At 40.3% G+C, this 19,317-nt stretch overlaps 1 protein-coding gene across 9 annotated transcripts in view; it reads left to right on the forward strand.

Moving 5' to 3' along the window:
* FIGN (fidgetin, microtubule severing factor) overlaps positions 1-19,317 on the forward strand; it is a 213,938-nt gene that overhangs the window by 57,938 nt on the left and 136,683 nt on the right. For 5 of the 9 annotated variants that reach the window (XM_061608614.1, XM_061608615.1, XM_061608616.1 and 2 more), the window contains one exon: positions 553-606. The exons of the other annotated variants lie outside the window; for them this stretch is intronic. In XM_061608614.1, coding sequence (XP_061464598.1) covers positions 553-606 — 54 coding nt within the window. The remainder of the gene's footprint in view (positions 1-552; positions 607-19,317) is intronic. 9 annotated transcript variants of the gene reach the window in all.

Below are 19,317 nucleotides of genomic sequence, written 5' to 3' on the forward strand. Positions count from 1 at the left end.
TAACATGCAAGAGCTAGTGTGACAAAGTGGTTAGCACATTGCACTATGACCTGGGAAACCAGGATTCAAATCCCTACTTGGCCATGAAGCTCACTGAATGACCATGGGCCAGTTACTGTCTCTCAGTCAAACCTACCTCACAGGGTTGTTTGTGAGGATAACAACTGAGAGGGGGAGAACCATGTACACCACCTTGAGCTCATTGGAAGAAGGATGAGATATAAATGTAAGAATAAGAATAGTTTGGCCCCAGGTAAAGCTTTACAAAAACATATAGCCAACTCCAAAGTTAAACAAGGAATATGGTTGGAAAGAACATGGAAAATATGATTGAAATAAACATCACTAAGTTCTTTCACAAGTACGTAGACTGGCACAAATACTAAAAATTGTCTGTATTAAAGAGAAAAGATTCACAGATCTATATACATTTGTTTAGCTTTGCCCAAAGCCAGTGTGAACACTGCCCCTTTTTTGAATGATCTTGTCATTGTTATTTGCAAGCCAGAAGTCAATTTTCTGTAAATTTGACCAGTGCTCTTGTCCTTTCAGCAACTCTGGAAGAAATCTATCTCTTACAGAGCGGGTTATGGGGCAGCGAAAGAGGTACATGCTTATATCTCTCCATTGCAATCAATGTTGATTTTGGCTGGATTGTGCTAATTTATGTAGAGATTATGCATTTTATAGACTTCTGGAATATATTCTATGTTTTATATGTTTGGTACTTTAAATGTAATGTGGACAGATCTTCAGTGTGGGTTTTTTTGGATGTGAAATAATCTAATCTAAACAAACTAGGGAAGAAACATATACACACAGTTAATGATGGGGGTGTATGCCTCCATTGTGAGAGGCAGGGGAATAGCTGGGGAATTTGATGTCTGAATTCTCTTCTGTCAGAGAGACAGGGCAGTACTTTGGGTTATGAGTGAATGTTTAGAAGATGGAATATTTGGAGTTTGGGATCTCAGTGAGAATTTTGGGTTGGTGTTGCTAGATTTCAATTAGGTTTGCTGGGGGGATTACTGTTTTCCTCTGGGGCAGGTCCTAAAGAAAGTGTGTGAGAAAATAGAAATAATAATTGCCAGAAGAGCAATGATATTTCAGTGTAGCAGCATCTACTTTTCTCGTACAAAAAGTGCAGGTAGTCATGTTGGTCCATTAGATAAAATCCAAAACCTATAGAAAAATAACACCTTTATTGGGACCAGTCAGACAGTTAGCAAGCTTTTGAGTTCTCCAAAGCTGCTTTTAAGGATAGATGTTAAGCATAATAACACTTGTACAACCCTTAGAGTATGCCTCTACAAATTAAAAGGAAATTCATTCCGCCCAAACTGTGTATTATAGTGGTCTTAATGTGATATTCACTCTTCTAAATCTGCATAAAAAATAAAAAAGTAAGACTGGTTTACATAGTCATATTAATTATTTAATGTCTTGTCATTGATGGTTCTGAACTAAATATATGAACTTTATTGAGAAAGCTTCAGTTGATACTGGGTCACATGAAAGCTCAATATACAGTGATTAATCTGTGATGTCTGGTTTTTCACGTGCAAGTTGTTAGTTGCTACAGGAAACAACTGCAATGCACATGCAAGTAATGAAACTGTATCAAACTATCTCAGCTTTTTTCTCTGTGTTGCTGTTTGCCTTCATTTTAAAAGTTTAAAATATACATGACTACCATCCCTTCTTAGAAAAACCCTGCCACTGTTTTTTTTAATTAAAAAAAAGGAGGTTGCCTGAAATTTACTAGACCTAGAAGCACCTTGTGATGTGGTTCGGTCAATTTCACTACTCCATCAACTTGAACAGAAAGAGGAAAAATGGGTGCATTTGATCTTGAAAGTGAAAGTCAACAAGATTTTCCCTCTGTAGTTAGGTGGTGCTGTGTCTCGGATTACTATATGGGATCAGAGTAATGACACCCTATCAGAAAGAGGAAAATCACCAATGCTACATAGAAATAAAGGTCACTATATAGTCAGTGGGAGTGAGACAAATGGAAATCTGAGCCAGACAGCTGTATTAGGAACATGGGAAGTTGTGTTATACTGAGTCCGATCACTGGCCCATTTAATTCTATACTGACTGGTGACAGCTCTCCAGAATTTCAGGCAGCTCCCCAGTCTATGTGGAGATGCCAAGGATTGAACATGGGATCTTCTGCATGCAATACATGCACTCCACCGCTGAGCTATGACCATTCCACATTGCATTTCCAATGCAGAGAAAATGCAGCTCAGTGCTGTAATAGGTTCTAGGCATGTTGCAAGTGATGGGTGAGCCCGTGCCTTTGCCTGAGAAGAAAATATTATTTTCTCCCCCACCCCCAACTGGATTGCAGATTTAAGGTCGGCATAGAAATTAAGTAATTAACATCATTTGGAACTTGTTTCAAATGATGTAGCTGTGAAATAAAATTATATGTGCGAAAGTAACCAAGATCAGTTAACTTTGATTATTTATAATGTAGCAATCTTTGATCAGCCTTGGATGGTTAAAAAGCAGTGGAAATGGATTTTTCCACTCTCTTGGTCTGTTTTTTGGGGGGAGTCTATGCATATTCTGTGATAGTGATTGTGAAGGATATATGAAAGGGGTGGTAATAGTTCCCACCCCCAACCCACCTCAGATTAATTGCACTCAGCATGAGATATTGTGAATGCTACAGTCCATCCTGACTAGCATTATGTTAAATACTAAATGCCCCTGTCTACATTGCAGTTTTAATATGTTCTAACTAACATATTTTACACCTGAAAGTTCCAGTTGAGTGTCAGGGTGCTTAACATCCTGTTAAGTAAATGTTAAGGATTCGATACATGATGCCTGTGAATTCCAGCATTGTAGCAATTAAAGCATTATTGAAGGGAGTTTTAGTTAAATATAAAACCTGTTGCTTTCAGATATCAAGAGATTTTAATTCCCTTTTCTTTAAAATTGCTGTAGCCATTTGTTGAAGAACATTTGGTGGGGAGGGAGAATAAAAATATGTAAAATTCTGCTGGGATTCTTACTGGATACTTTGATGATTCGAAGTATGAAAGAAAATTGTTCCAACTATCAAAATGTGGGGATGGTCTGAATAGGTTTAATGTATTAATGTACTACTACAGAAGAGAGATGAAACAGCCTCATTTGGCTGTTGGCATCCCATATGCCATCTTAAGGCTCTAACCAGATGCAGACTCCACAGCTTCATCACCAGCCAATTCCCCCTCCCTACTCCCAGTGTCCTTTGTTTACCACCTAGACTAATGAAGAGCTCTAGAAAATTTGAAAACATGCATGCTACTTTGTGGCATTTTGGTTGGCCTAATGAAGGGATTGCCCTAACACAGATTTTAGAACAAATATTAAAGAAATATGCCACCTTGGGTTCCTTCTGGGAGGAAGGGCAGGATAGGAGTTTAATAAATAAAGACAAATGTTCTTTATGAATTTGCAGTTCTCTTTGATTGTATTTGGATATTTTGAGCATCCAAATGAAAACATAGGGATGGTATCTAACAAAGTCATCCTGCTCATGTAAGGATTCTATTTGTGTAATGGAACTTTCCTTCCCTCTCCCCCCCCTGTCCCCTCACAATCTGTTTCCCCCAACCCTCCAGAGCAGTTGGGGGTGTGTGGGGAGAGGAGAGGGAGGGTGAACACAGAGCAAAAGTGGTAGTAGCAGGCGCATATCTGCAAACAGGGAGGGTCAAGGGGATTTCCAAAGCAAGTCACTTAAAAAAATAGCGTAATAACTATTGGTTTCAATTTACCTGAAACCACAAAATATTACTCAAGGAACAATTCTAGTGTTTTTAGACAGTGAACAAAATTAATCTCCAGTGCACTCACACCCCAGTGAGAATATTGGATTGTGTTTATGGGATAGTACAATGATTGTGGATGTCAATCAGAACTGCTGTTTCAGAAAGACTGGATGATATATTTTCATTTTGCGTCATCTTTACATGATTACTGTTTAACATATTCTTATGTACTTATATTGTTTAGAAACAGATTGTGCAGGTCTTACCAGTACACACTAAAGCATTAAAATAACTAACATGGTTGGAATCCAATTTTTTCACAATCTTAGGCAAAATCCTTGTACAGCCTGTTTTTAAAAGGACACTGTCAGTTTGAAAATATTTGCTACTCACTATGGCTATGAGAAATTACTCTACCTTAACATTTTATGTATAGGCACTTTTGCTATTTTGCTGATCATCAGCAACATTTCCTCTAACCTACGTGTGTAGGAACCTGAGAAGCTGAAATACTACTGATGAACTCTACAAGGCCAAATGGATGAGGCAAACCATGAACTCCTGTTCTATTATCTAAAAAGCTCCACTACAGTTTACAAGGAATTTGGCTACTGTGTAACTATTTGAATGAACAAGCATTTACTGTGTAAATAGTGCACATTAAATTGGTCCTTTGCTTGGCATTGGTAAATAACTGTAGTTCATTACCAATAAAAATGTGCTAACTTCCAGTCTTTGCTTGCTGGTATTACTAGATGCATTGCACATCTCCAGCAACTTCTAGGGTTTTAAACCTTTCTTTGTTCTTCATTCCCAAGAACATAGCTCTCCTAGCTGCCCCTGCTTCTCAAAGAAATTAGAAGAGGGGACAGAGATAGCACCATTATGGGTAATCGTCTAAATTGGGGATTTGTGCCCCTAAGGTGGTAATATCACTATGCCAGATCTTGGAGACTCAAAACTCTCAATACATTTTGGACCAGATCCTAGTCTAGAGCTGTCTGTGGCCTGATCTTGATTGTAAAACTGTGATCAAGCTTGGCAGTTTGCACCACTATCTCTATCTTCATATTATTTACTTGACATCCAAATAGCCTTTGGAAACAGGAAATCTGCCTTATCTTCATTTCATGGGCAGTGGCTCTCCAGCATCTAGGGCTCATCAGCTCTTTCTCACTCTCAGCTACCTGATGCTTTTAACAGGAAATGCCAGGATTGAACCTGGGACCTTTTGCAAGGAAGGCACATGCTCTATACCACTGATCCATGGTCCTTCCCTTAAGTTCCCTTGAGTCTTTGTTTATTGTACCAATGCTTTTTTTTTTTTACACAAACATTCCTTCTATATTCCACCCCTTTTACCAGTGCTTTTCTATCCTAGAAGACCTTGACTGGGTTTCACGGGACTCCATCATAATTATATATTCCTACATTTTTATGCTCTTTTCCTTGTACAGAAAGTACCTTATAATATATGCAGTTATTTGTTTTATTTTTCCTTCTGTGAGTGTTTGATTCTGAAAGTTAATATGCACAGGTCCAAAGTAATAAACTGAAGTGGAGGGTGACTGTGTGAATTCATGGAGGTACATGGGCATTTACTTACATGCCAGAACCATGTGTGTGAACTAATGGAAATGCAATTTTCTATCTTCAAACTTCTGTTTTGCCATTAATATATATTTGTTTTCATATACTGTTAGAAAGATTAGCAAACCTATGTGAATGCAAACTGATGTGCACCCATAGGTCATTTACAATGATGCCATGCAATTGTTCTTGGAGTTTTAGCATGCAGAGACCAGTGTCTCTCTTAGTTACCACATGCTGGTACAGCATGGTGTGTAAAATTACATGCCATGTCATGCCAACTGGGAAGATAATGCATCTCACTATTGTACAAATATATATTGCTGTTGACCTTTTCTATTATGACTTTTCCAGTATCTCTGAGAAACCAATTACAACATTTTTAAGAAAAGATTGTAAACTCTGCTATTGTATCATACTGAGCTACTATGTTCAATCCTTGAGAAGTTGTCCCTCCTCAGCATCTCCTAATAAGTACTCAAGTACAGCTAGTATGACACAGCCTCTTGATTTAAAGACCAGAGCTACTGGTGAGATCCAGTAGAAATACCAGTTGCCAAACTGCAAGCCTAGAAATAATAATACATTACAAGTGGGGACCCACAAAAACTGTGGGTGTTATTTTTGTTTGTTTTTGCAATGTTCTGTCTTCGCTCACTGACAGGCTCTTAACATCTTCTCTGCACCATTTCCCTCCAACAATTTACAGCTCCATCTGCCCTAATGCCCTTTATGCTGCAAATCTATTCACTTAAAATTTAGTGTTCATGAGCATTCAGTGGCAACATAATTATTGGCTCAGCTAATTTCTCTAACTTGCAGGCATATATGACATCAAAGCAGCCCAGCCGATGGCTAGGGAGACCTTGATGGCTCTAGTTTCTATTTACATTCAATGTTGTTGCTGGTGCGTGTGTGTGTGTGAGTGAGTGAGAGAGCACCTTTGAGGCAAACTAGTAAAGCTATCTTATCAACGTTGCCTGGTCCTGTGTGAATCTGTCTATGATCTGATATGGTCTAGTGAGATGCATTATCTTTCCAGCTGGCATGTACCAGCATGCAGTAACTAAGAATACAAAGGTTTCACCAGTCAAATGTGATCTGATAAGCCATTTGAATCACTGTAGCTGCCTGTTTGAACTAGGTAGTTTTATAACTAGAAAAGATGCACATTTTATATAACTCATAACTATAGAAATATAATTATAATGGACAAACAGGCACCACTTAGATTTTTAAGCATATTAACCACTACATCACACTGGCTCTCACCTAGTATGTAGAATTACTGAAATCATGACAATTGTCTTAAACAGTTGCAGAGCTTGTGAATTGGCCAGAGATACCGGTATTCCTGAGGCATGATCCCGGGTGCCCTGAAACACAGGGTTGGGAGGATGGTTAGAGTGCCCCTCCATAGCCTCCTTTAATGACACAATTTGCATTTGTATCCTAGATAAGCTGAATCCCAGATAAGGATCAGAATGTCTGAAGCGACTATGTATATTAGTTGATGATGTACATTCCTGAGATTTGTATACGCTTACGGTTATGTATCTAAGAAACTAACTGAGGAGGAATGTGGTTTATGAAGAAAGTAAGAATTGTGCTGTAGTTTCCTGGAGCTAAGGTGAGTTGGGGAAGAGGTTCAGAAGGACTCTTTAAAAAGAAAAAGAATTTGACTCTTTGAACATAAAGCTGACTCTAAGGCAGCCTTTCCCAACCAGTGTGCCTCCAGATGTTGTTAGACCACAACTCCCATCAGCCTCAGCCAGTATTGCCAATGGTCAGGAAAGATGGGAGCTGTGGTCCAACAACATCTGGAGTCACACTGGTTGGGAAAGCCTGCTCTAAGGAGCTCTAAATAGGAAAAATGTAGTCCTGAAAGGGTGATACAAACCCTCTGACACTTTCATAATGCAATGTGGTAACTGAAAATGCAGGCAATAAGAACATTGGAATTAGCTCCAAATGCTGTTCACAATGCTTATAGCAGTAACGATTTCTATTGTTACTTTTGTTTAAAAAATTAATAATGGAAACAGCAGTGTACTTTTGCATCACTTTTTATATTTGATATGATGCAAAGCGACAGCTAAAATGTAAAGGGGATCATATTTATATTCAGAGCATTATAAAATTATTGCAGTGCACCCAAGCATATCCAGCGGGCTTTGCCGATGCCAAGGTTTGCTGTCCATCAAAAATACTTTGCAGTGTACAGCTCTGCCGCATCCTAGAGGGCCATATTTACAACATGCTCCATTGTGGGTGCTCCCTCTTATAGAAGAAGACAAAGCACAAGGGGCTAGTGCTGGCACCTCTAGAAGGAGACAAAAAATGAAGACCATGTCTAGGTTCAGAGGAGAGCTGTAACCTCTCCATGGATGGTTTGGCAGACAGGCTCCCCAGCGTACTTAGAGGCTTAGTGTCCTTCAGAAGAGCTATTGAAGTTTGGTTGTTGTTGTTTTTACTTGGTGAGTGTCTCAGTCTCATACCAATCTTACAATTGAAGTAGTTTTTATGAAGTGTCACTGATCCTTCACAACAGGTTTACAGAGTACCAAAAAAACCTATTTACGCAAGATCTTGTTGGCAGTATGCAGTGTTAGCTCCCAGCCAAAAACTTAATTGGCAGGAGAATGAAGCAATTTTTTAATGATAGGCCATATGTCTTGGTCTATCAAATGAGAACAGCAATCCAAAGTCATATTTAAAATATGTGCCTCATAAGTGCAGTCTATATTTTTCAAGTATAATTTTTACCACCTGTACACCTACTGGAAACTGAAAGTGCAGATGAACATATTCTGTTGGGAAAGTTATCCCAGGTTGGGGTGGCTGTTCTACCTACCCCCTAAGATATTTCAGTATGCGCATTTGTTTAATCTCAAATATTTCAATTTTTGTTCTGCTGGGACACTCCCCCCCCCAATTCATACATGCATTATTTTGGATTTGTTTTGTATCTTGGATTTTTTCTTTTTTTAAATTGCAGTTTACTCACATCAGTTGTTCCCTTCCTTTAGTCAGCATATGATACACTAGTGTCCAGTTGTCCTCTAACAACAGGCACTAGGATACACTTGAAATTTTTCCAGCATATGAAATGGTGGGATGATTCCTGTATTATTCAATGTGAAGTTACTCTGGTTTTATGAAAAACCATTCACATATGAGCAACACTTTATAAAGGAATATATGGACACATTTTAAACATGCTGGGGAGAACAATGTTTCATTTGTTATATAGATTGCTGACTACATCTCATATAAAATATTGCAGTATTTGTAATCTTATAGCAGAATTGCTTACTGTATTCTATTTGTTAATGGAATTTACTCATAGATAAAATATTACAGATTTCAATTCTAATGGAAATGGGAGAAAATGAAGGTTTATACTTTTTCAGTTATTGATTAGGTTTCCTTGGTTTAATTTTACTGAACACTTTTTAAAAACTTTGAAACTTTGTAAAATGTTGAGTTCTTTTCCTATAGTGATCTTTTCCTTACTCCTTTTATTCTCATTTCAAAAGGAAAAATATTTAAGGCCCTTTCCTTAATGAGCGTTAAACCTGTAACACAAAGTTTAAAAAGTACAAAGGACAGCAACAATGCTGTGAAATAAATTCATTAAAATCAATGTTATTTCAGTGACTACTAATTGAATTATTAATGCTTGGATCAGGTTTTTTCTCTGTGATTATTCAGCTTGTTGTCTATTGAACCTATATCCTTGTTAATGAAAACCCCATATTGTGAGTATAGATTGTTTGAAGACTTACTTTATTCTTGCCAGCCCTCCCTTCTCACAGCAACAGAGAATTTGGGTTTTCTCAAACTACCAATTGAGCATTCTTTCCCTTCCCCTATTCACCCTTTTATTATAAATGGTAAAACCTGCCATCTATTGAATTGTGAGACTTCTGCAGCAGGAGGTGGAGACTTTTTTCCAACTTAGAACAAAGATTTGTGTCTTACTGCTTGAGGGCACATTGGTATAGAGATGCAAAACTTCTTTTTGAGGACACCAATTTTAGTCTCACTTTGGTAGCAGTTGTATTGTACCAAGAAGCTGGAATTCTGTATAGCTCTGCATTATTTTTTTGTCTATGAAATGTTACCAGAAATACACCTGTCATCTTTGAATTTCAAACTACCATAAAACAACTATTCTTATCTGAATTTTTCTAAGTTCTAGAGCTTTGCGTCTTCTCTCCCTTTTAATATAAATCTGTCTGTTTGCAACAATTTTCTTTCACATTATACATCTAATGGGTAAAAGAGTGTAACAGAGTGGTGGGGCTGTGTTGTTCCATACTGTAAGAAATTGATGCAATTTTAGCATTTTAATCTTTTGCTGTTGTAGTAAAACAAAAACCCTCTTATATGGTTTTTGTTCTTGCATTTTAGATGACACAGACAAATGTCACATGCATGTTGTACACAGAACTGCTATTGTAACAACAGCTCAAGTATGTAATCATCTTTCCTCCTAGAAATTAACCCACAGTGTCCAGAAAGTCAAAATAGTGTGAAATTGAAAGTGGGTCCCAAGAGTGGTAACTCGCCAACAGGACACTGGCAAATGATCAATTATTTCCTGGACTGCTATACAAGAGCTGCAGTTCATATTTCTAGGACCTCTGGGGAAAGAAAGAGCTGCAGCATGCCTAGAGGAAACCATAGTTGCTATTTCTTTATGGCACACTGACTCCTATTAGTATAAAATGTCTGTTGAAAATAACTGGGTGCTATTTTTGCCAAAAATGAAATTAACATGTCGGACTGTATGTTTACAAGCTAGTATTTTTAGCTCGTTTATCAAATTATAGCTTTGTGTTTAAATTGAGCTTTTACATTTAATTTACACAGTGTAAAATAAGTCATTACATGCTGCTTTGTTGCCATCCACTTTAATTTCATGCTTTAGAGAAGGCTTGTGAAATCCCAGCAGTGAGGCTTCACTAACAGCTAGAAGTTTTGCCTTGGAGACCACTGCAGTTCTTGGGCCATGTTCACACATGCTTAACTGTGGTGTGCTGGGTTTTTTGAAATGGAACTAAGTGATAAACCGTTTGTGTGAAGTACACTGCTATGACATTTTCTCATGCTGCCACAAATGGTTTCTTGCAGTGTTTTGATGCTGTATTGAAAAATGTCAAGCTGCCTTGGCTTTTCTAATGGAAGAGCCTCTGCATGGTTCCATATCAAGCAGTCACTCTTACAAATGCAAACTAGACCTCAGAATCCTAATAATAAATAAATATATAACATAATAAATGAATTCTAATGCATGTTTTTTTTTTTAAAAAATAACATTTAACTTTCTGTTTCTAGGCCTTTTAGCTAATAGTAGAGTATGTGGGGGGAATATGGATTGTAAAGTGGTGGCTTGTGTGTGTGTTTTAATGCAGCTGTCTCAATCTGCTGGGAGAGGCAGCATTACGTGAACCGTAGTTGTAGGGAGAGGGTATATGGTACATAAAGAAGTAGGTGGGTCAATCATTGGGATGCAAGGGGAACAGAAGAACCTGCTGTATACAGAATCGGATTGCTTTGAGAGAGCAGCTGACCATGACTCCCAATGCTGCCAACCATCTCTTTGTGGAACTGCTTTTCAACACAATTTGGAAACTTCAATTAGTTCCACAGGGATAACCATGTAAGCTTTTGCATTAAAAGCAACAAAGAGTCTTGGGGCACCTTAAAGATTAATACATTTATTATGGCATAAGCTTTTGTAGACTACAGTCCGCTTCCTCAGATGTACCTGATGAAGTGGACTGTAGTCCATGAAAGCTTATGTCCTAGTAAATGTGTTCATCTTTAAGGAGCCCTAAGACTTTTTTTTTTTACCCGCAGTTAGTTCAAAATGTAGCTGTCAGATTGATATCTAGGGCCCACAGATCTAATCACTCTATTCTTTACAACATCTGCAATAATTACTGGGCTCTATTTAAAGTGCAATTTTAGCCTTTTTTATTTTAGCATATTTTAATGTTTGATTTTTAATCTTCCAGTTGACTTTAGCAATTTTATGTTATTATGCACTGTATATTTTATTGTTTTATTGTATATATTTAAGGTGCTTTGTATATTCTCGATGAAAAAGCAAGATATAAATAATCATGACCTTCAAGCGGAGTGTGGGAGATTTGGATTGGAGGGGAATGACGGCAGGCTTCAACCCCCCCACCCGCCTTCACACTCAGTCACTTTCCTTTCAGCTTGTGGGTAGTGTTATCTCCTTGCTATTTTTAGGCTTCCAAGATGGTTCTAGACATCTCAGGCCAGCTTCTACATATGAACATATGAAGAGCCTTGCTGGATCATACCAAAATTGGGGTGTGCACTGACCACAAGATTCATTTCAGACCCCAGTTCAGAAAAACAGCCTGCGTTGGTCTGAAGCACTTCTGGAACTGCTTGATTTGGCTCAGGAGCCAAGGCCAAGCCTGCTTTGGAAAAAACAAGGCTTGTTTCCCCTTAGTTCACTATTGGGAAAAATCTATAACTTTTATTTTATCAGAATTGGCTTATATTTGCGGGCATAGAAGCCCCTCCAAATTACAAGCAAATAGGTTCAGGGTTTTTTGTGCTGGGCACCTTTAAAGTTGATTGGGAGAAGAACAAAAAGATTTGCTTTATTTCATGTGGTTTTGTTTGTGGACACAAATTTAATGGCATTAGATGCCCATAGATTATACTACACATGGAACAGCATGCAAAGTATTTTCATTTGAAGAGTAGGCTGGCATAGGTGTTGTAAGCCTTCATCTTGTGGAGCCATACTTCCCTCCCATCCATAGTTGCATTACTAAGCAAGAGGAGCTGTTGCTGTTGCAGAAGTGCCTGATGAGGCAGCTGCTAGTGTTATAATGCCCTGGAACTTCCCCCGCTCATCTGGTCCCTGCAATGCAGGCAGATGGCATACCTGGGAACTGCTGCCAACTGAAAACTGATTATAGGCTATGCTCTCCTGCTTGCTCCCACTAGTAGTGCTGCCATCTCAGATTGGGGGAAGGGGGAGAACCTGCAACCGCTGCACATAATCATGCTCCTGCCTGCAACAGTGAAGGTGTGTGTTGAGCTTATTTGGAGGAGAAATCAAATGGCCAGTGCTGCTGTCATCTCTGCCATTGCTTCCAGCCGTACTCCTGGGGGCACCATGTGGTTTGATGCCAGCACAACATACGTGACTCATAATCGGTCACAATAGTGGATTGTTAACAATAAGAGTGTGACTATGTCATTATGATTGCAATGTCAAATGACAAAATGTGTATTGTGTGATACTTTGCTGCTTAAAACAATGAGTGTTTGTGCAATATAGTCCAGTAAGGGACAGGAGCATCTAAATGAACCAGACATAAGAAGAGCCCGCTGTGTCAGGCTCGTGGCCCATCTAGTCCAGCATCCTGTTGTCACAGTGACCAACCAGGTGCCCATGGGAAACCGGAAGCAGGACCTGAATGCAAAGAGCGCTCTCACCTCCTGCAGTTTCCTGCAATTGGTATGTGGAAGCATATAGACACGCACATATGCCTTAGTCTGTCCAAAGTTTATTTATCAGCGAAGCCATAGCTTGCCTTATTAAGCCATTATTTATCACTATTATTGAATTCTTCTTAGTGCCTGTCTGAGTGTGTGTATGAAAAAGCCCCCCCCACTAAGAATTTAATAATATAAGGCATAGTATGGTTGAATCAAATCACTTCAGATTGACTAAATAAAACAGTCAACTGAACTTAAAACAAACTCCTCACACCAGAACTGTTATAAGGTGAAGGGAGGGGGATTCATTGACTCAAATAAGAACAAGCAACCAACACAAAATGCAAACACCAGAAAGATTAAATCAAAGGTAATAAATTAAAAAGCACTGCAAGATTTGAAGGCAAAGGATGGTTAAAGGGAGGGACTAACAGTGCAATCTTTTACATGTCTACTCAGAATGAAGCCCCATTGAGTAAAATAGAACTTACTCCCAAGTAAGTGTGTATTGGGTTGTGGCCTAAATAAGCAAAAGGAAAGCCTTACTCAAATTGCTCTACCAGAACTCTTTTAATAAGGCTCCTGCTCCTCAGAGACAGAAATTGGAAGAAAAGCAAGACATGTGAGATTAAGACTGTTTATTTACTTCAGCTTCCCTCCTGTATGGAGACTGGAAGCAGGGCCGGTTCTAAAGGACGGCCAGGTGGAGCAGTGGCCCGAGGGCCCCTGGAGTTATAGGGGCCCCTCCGCTCACCTTCTGCGATCTGCTGTAGCAGCCATGGATCGCAGGGCAGGAGCTTCTGCCTGCCCGCCATTCCCTTGCCTCACCTACCTGTCTCCAGCCTTTTAGCATTGCCCTTAATGAAGATGGTGGCCGAGGTTTCCCGAAGGTGCTGAAGCCCCTGCCACCATCTTGGTTGATGGCAGAGATGTGCGTGCGTTCCATCAACCAAGATGGTGGTGGAGGCTTCATCCCCTTAGGTAAACCATGGCTGCCATCTTGGTTAATTGCAATGGTAAAAGACAGGCAACAGGTAGGTGGGGGTGCGCGTACGCATGCGTGCATGGCCCAGGGGAAGCTGATGCCCAAGGGCCCCGGCATGCCTGGGGCCGGCCCTGACTGGACAGTCCAGGTTAAATCATCTGCATGGATTAGAAGCTTGACCTGTCAGTCACAACAGAGCTCTTCACAGAGTACTTCTGGGGTTTCCCACTTCTGTCCAGGGCACCTCATGTAGATCCTACCTCACCTCAGAAAAGCCCAGAATCCCTCCAAAGTACCCCACTTTAGCATGGGATATGGGGGTTATCTACGTCCACTGCATACCCCTAGGCCAATAGTCTTCAACCTTTTTCAACCTGGCACCCATTTTTAATGCAAACATATATTTGATGATCTGTTTCTTTCTTATTTTATTGTTTTGCCATATATGTATGGTGGTAGTGCTGGTGTTTGTTTTATTAAATTTATATCCCATCCTTCCTCCCAGAATGAACCCAGGGCAGTAAACAAAAACACTAAAAACACTCTAAAACATCTTAAAAACAAAAGACTTTAAAACATCTTAAAACAAATATCTGTAAAAACATCTTAAAAAGCAATTCCAACACAGATATAGCCTTAGATCAGGCTATGACCCAGTTGCGGGTCCCCCACACCAGATGAAGATTAGTGCCCTAGACCATTGGTTCCCAACCTTTATGAGTACGGGACCCCCCTTTGTAATCTCAAAAAAAATTGTGACCCCCCCCAACTAATTGTAATTTTAGTCTTTGTTAATTGAAAAAATGGTGCGTGGCAAAATCACATCTCCAAATATCCCTTTCCAAAAAATGCTCCCTGCAGACAGGGAGTTGTTGCTTTCTTTTCGTAATGCAAAGGTCTAATCAAGATGGGATCCCACTCTCCCCCAACAGTCTGAAGATGTACAGTCCTGTCTCCCAAAACCAGCGGGTTACAGTGTTGGACTAAGATCCAGGTTCAAATCCTTACCCAGCCATGAAGCCCACTGGGTGACCTTGGGCCTGACACAGTCTCTCAGCCTGGCCTATCACAGGGTTGGTGTAAGGATAAAAATGGAAAGGTGGTGAACCATGTGCACCACCTTGAGCAACTTGGAGGAAATGTGGGATACAAATGCAATAATAAATAAATAAATACATTTCAGCTGCAATATGTGGACTCCAGCCCCAGCCAACCTGCTGAGCTTTTTAAAAATCATCATCATCAAGAAGCAGCCATGTGGTTGTGGTGGAGATGCTAGATTGTGAAGACAAAAGGGTGGATAGATTGAGGAGGGGGGTTAGTGCTTTTAGGCCTTGGGATGATCATCAGAACTGATCTTGGTTAGTGTGACTTGGGGAATGAGAGTGGAGCAGAAGACAGATCATCAAAACACACCTCCCCCTCCTGCAAGTATCTGCAGGCGTGCATGCATTTGGGCATGTGGGAGGGAGGAAATCCTCAACTGCCACAGCATCTTGGAGAGAGAGGTTGGGGGTGAAATGTAGGTGGAAGAAAGGGGGGACACTGGCACACGCACTTAGCCTCAGAGATGGGGGGCGAGCAAGTCCTGAGTTTCCTCACTGCTCCTTGGCTCTGTTTCCGAAAGCAAGATCTGGGTGGCCTCACAAATAAGAATAATGTTTTAAAGGAGGTGGCAGCAAATCAGAGTCAAGAAAGGCAGGCAGGCAGGCTGCCAGGAAGGAAGGGGGGAAAGCAGCCTTTCCTTGTAGCCTTGCTTCTTTTTGCTTCACGAAAAGCCCTCTCATCTCATTTATTTTTTAATTTATTGCACTTGTATACCGCCCCATAGCCGAAGCTCTCTGGGTGGTTTACAGCAATCAAAAACATTAAAACAAATATAAAATTTAAAACACAATTTAAAAATTTAAAACAATATAAAAACAATTTAAAACACATGCTAAAATGCCTCATCATCTCATTCTGAGGGGCATCGTCAGCAGTGGCAGAGGAGTCGGGATAGTAATCCCCTCTTCTTCTTGGTAGCTCCACCTTCAGCCTCACTTGGCATCTGCCATATGTGGTGTAGGCAGATGTCTGCCCTCAGCGCGCCTGAAAGATGCTCTGACACTTCAGCAAAGTCCTCCCCTCTCGTTTGGAGCAAGGGGGAGGTGTCAACTGTAGTGAAATGTGTCTTTAAGTTAGATCCACAGCAAAGAAAGAGTTAACTTTCTCTAGAGGGTATTACACACCCTAGGGGGAGCTAGACTGATTTAGTTACTGGAGTTAGTCAGTGTTGTGTGTGCTGGGTGAGGTCTAGCACAGAACAAGCTCAGATGTTTTACTGTTTGAGAGTTATTAAATAAAGCAGCTCTATTTTATCCTTGGTCTCATCCTGACCAATATAACATGGTGTCAGAAGTTAAGAAATCCTCATAGTGTCTCCAGAATAGCAGAGCTCCTGGGACAACTGAAGAAGAAAAAAAACCAAAAGAAAGCAATGGCAAAATTTTCCCCACCAGAGGCCTTTGATATCACCAGGCCTGCAGCATAGCCAGATTGGAAGCAGAGGTTTTCCAGATACCACATTGCTACAAAACTGAATGAGGAGAAGGAAGAAATTCAAGTATGCTCCTTGGTTTATGCCATGAGCCAGCAAGCAGAGCAGATATTTAAATCATTTGAGTTTGCTGCTGCAGAGGACCAGGATCTGTCTCCTAGTTCTGGGGAAATTTGATGAATATTTTGTGCAAAAGAAAAATCTCATTCATGAGAGGGCATGCTTTCACCAGAGACATCAGAAGCCAGGGGAATCTGCAGAGGCTTACATAAGATGGCTGCATGAGAAAGCTGATAAATGTGCTTTTGGGGACACCAGGAGTGAAATGCTCAGAGACTGATTGGCAGTGGGAATTTTGGATAAAGGCCTGTTTTAGAAGCTGCAGATGGAATCCAATCTCACTTTGGAGAGGGCTGTGGAAATAAGAAACTCAGACCTTATAAAGGCCAGGCCCAAGACCAGGGTGCTTTAAAAGGGCTGCAAGAAATAGCCAAGAAACCCCTGCAGAAATGGAAACCCCAAACTCTAAAATGCCAGAAACAAATATACAGCCAAACATCTAATGCTGAAATAAAAGCCCCTAGATGCACAAGATGTGGGAAAGGGCATACACAAAGAGCAGTCTGTCCTGCAAAGGCTGCAGAATGCCACAAATGTAAGAAGATAGGTTATTTTGCCGCTGTGTGCCACGAGAGAATGGTGAGTGAAACTGTGGAACAGCAGAAAAGTCAAGACCAATTTTGTTCTGGGTCCAGCCACACAGGCGGAAAATTCCACAGATCCTTGGAAAGTATCACTATAAATCAGTGGGCTCTCGATAAAGTTTAAAATATACACTCGTGCAGATGTCAGCATAGTTTCTGAGTCTGTTTACAAGTCTTTTTCTAACCTGCCTAGTCTCTAGAAAAAAACAGCAGTTTTAACTGGTCCTGGAGGACAGAATCTAAATTGCATGGGATACTTCATAGCAAGAACCTGCTATAGAGACAATGAGTATGACTTTAAGGTCTATGTGATTTGTGCAAAGATTAATAACCTCCTAAGCCAAGATGTTGCAACTATGATGGGGTTGGTGCAATGTTTAGATGAGCTTTCCACAGAAATACCTGACACAGTTGGAACTTTGAAGACACCACCAGTACAGATAAGAAGGAGCTGTACCGTATGCTATTCATACCGCCAGAACAATATCAGTTCCACTGCTCCGCAAAGTAAAGGCAGAACTGGATAGAATGGTTCGCTGTGGAGTCATAGAACCTACTGATTGGTGTGCGCCAATGGCTCCAATACCAAAAAAGGATGGAACAGTACACATGTGTTGGATCTAAAACAACTAAATAAAGCTGTCAAGCAGGAAAAGTACATTCTTACTATGGATGATATCCTGCCACAGTTAGCTGGTGCCTGTATATTTTCATTGCTTGATGCTGCAAGTGGATTCTGGCAGATCTGCCTACCTGCCAACACTGCTAAATTGACTGCATTCATCACTCTGTTTGGGAGATGCTTCTTCAATTCCGTTTGGAATTTCAAGTGCACCTGAGCTGTTTCAGAGAGAAATCAGAGCTGCTACAACACCTAGAAAGCATTTCAGTGTTCATGGATGATGTGTTGGTTTATGGTGCAACAATGGCAGAACATGATGAAAGACTGGCCAAAGTCTTAGCAACAGTAAAGTCAGCAGGATTAAGACTCAACAACAGCAAATGCATCTCACGCCAGAAAGACTTTACATCTCTTGGACACCGCATAAATGAGTATGGTGTGAGTCCAGATCCTAAGAAAGTAGAAGCCATTTCCTCAATCAAACCTCCAGACTCCATCACAGGACTGAAAAGATTTTGTGGCATGGTACATTACTTAGGACGCTCCTTGTGAAATTTGGCAGAGAAACTACACCCATTAAATACACTTTTGAAAGCAGACAGCACATGGTGCTGCAGTCCAAGCCAAGAAAAGGCCTTCTCAAGAGTGAAAAAACTCTTAACAGAGGCTCCAGTATTTGCTTACTATGAAGTTAACTGGCAGACCATAGTGAGTGCTGATGCCAGCAGTTATGGCCTGATACCAGTGGCCTATTGCTCAAGAACACTAACAGAAGCTGAGACCCAATATGCTCTGATAGAAAAGGAATGTCTAGCTGCTGTTTGGTCTTGTGAAAAATTCTCAGAATATCTCTATGGGCTAGAATCATTTACACTCTATACAGACCATAAACTCTTGTTACCACTGATAAATTGCAAAGACCTGGATCGAGTACCAATGTGATGTCAGTGACTCCTTTTATGCACGATGACGTACAATCCTCAAACAGAATACAGACAAGGCAAGACTCTTGTTGAAACAAACACACTGTCAAGAAATCCACTGGAAACTCCAGACCCTGAAACAACCCAGTTAGTTGAGGAAATCAAAGTCTATGTAAATCTTCTACAAGCTTCTAAACCAATATCTACCACACTCCTTCAACACATTCAAGCAGCTACCAGCACTGACCCAGACCTTTCAAAGGTGCTGAAATTTGTCAGAACTGGTTGGCCATTGTACATGTCTGAACTGACAACTAACATTAAAGCTTTCTTTGCAGAAAAGGGACGCCTTATAGAGTTGGAAGGAACAGTCCTATTTGGTGATAGAATTGTTATTCCTGCTACAATGCAACAGGAAATGTTAGAAAAACTCCATGAAGGTAATCAAGGAATCACTAAGTGCAGAGAACGTGTAAGAATAACTGTTTGGTGGCCACAACTAGGGCAAGACCTCAAGGCGACAGACAAATAAACCTTCACAATGGAAGAAACCACTCATTACCACTCCATTGCCAGATAGACCATGGAAGAGAGTGGGAGCAGACATCTGTGAGTTACGAGGACAAAAGTACGTAGTTGTAATAGACTATTTCTCCAGATACATAGAGATTGCATACATGCCTG

Source organism: Rhineura floridana, chromosome 2 (genome assembly GCF_030035675.1).
Source record: "Rhineura floridana isolate rRhiFlo1 chromosome 2, rRhiFlo1.hap2, whole genome shotgun sequence".
Taxonomy (NCBI): Eukaryota; Metazoa; Chordata; class Lepidosauria; order Squamata; family Rhineuridae; genus Rhineura; species Rhineura floridana.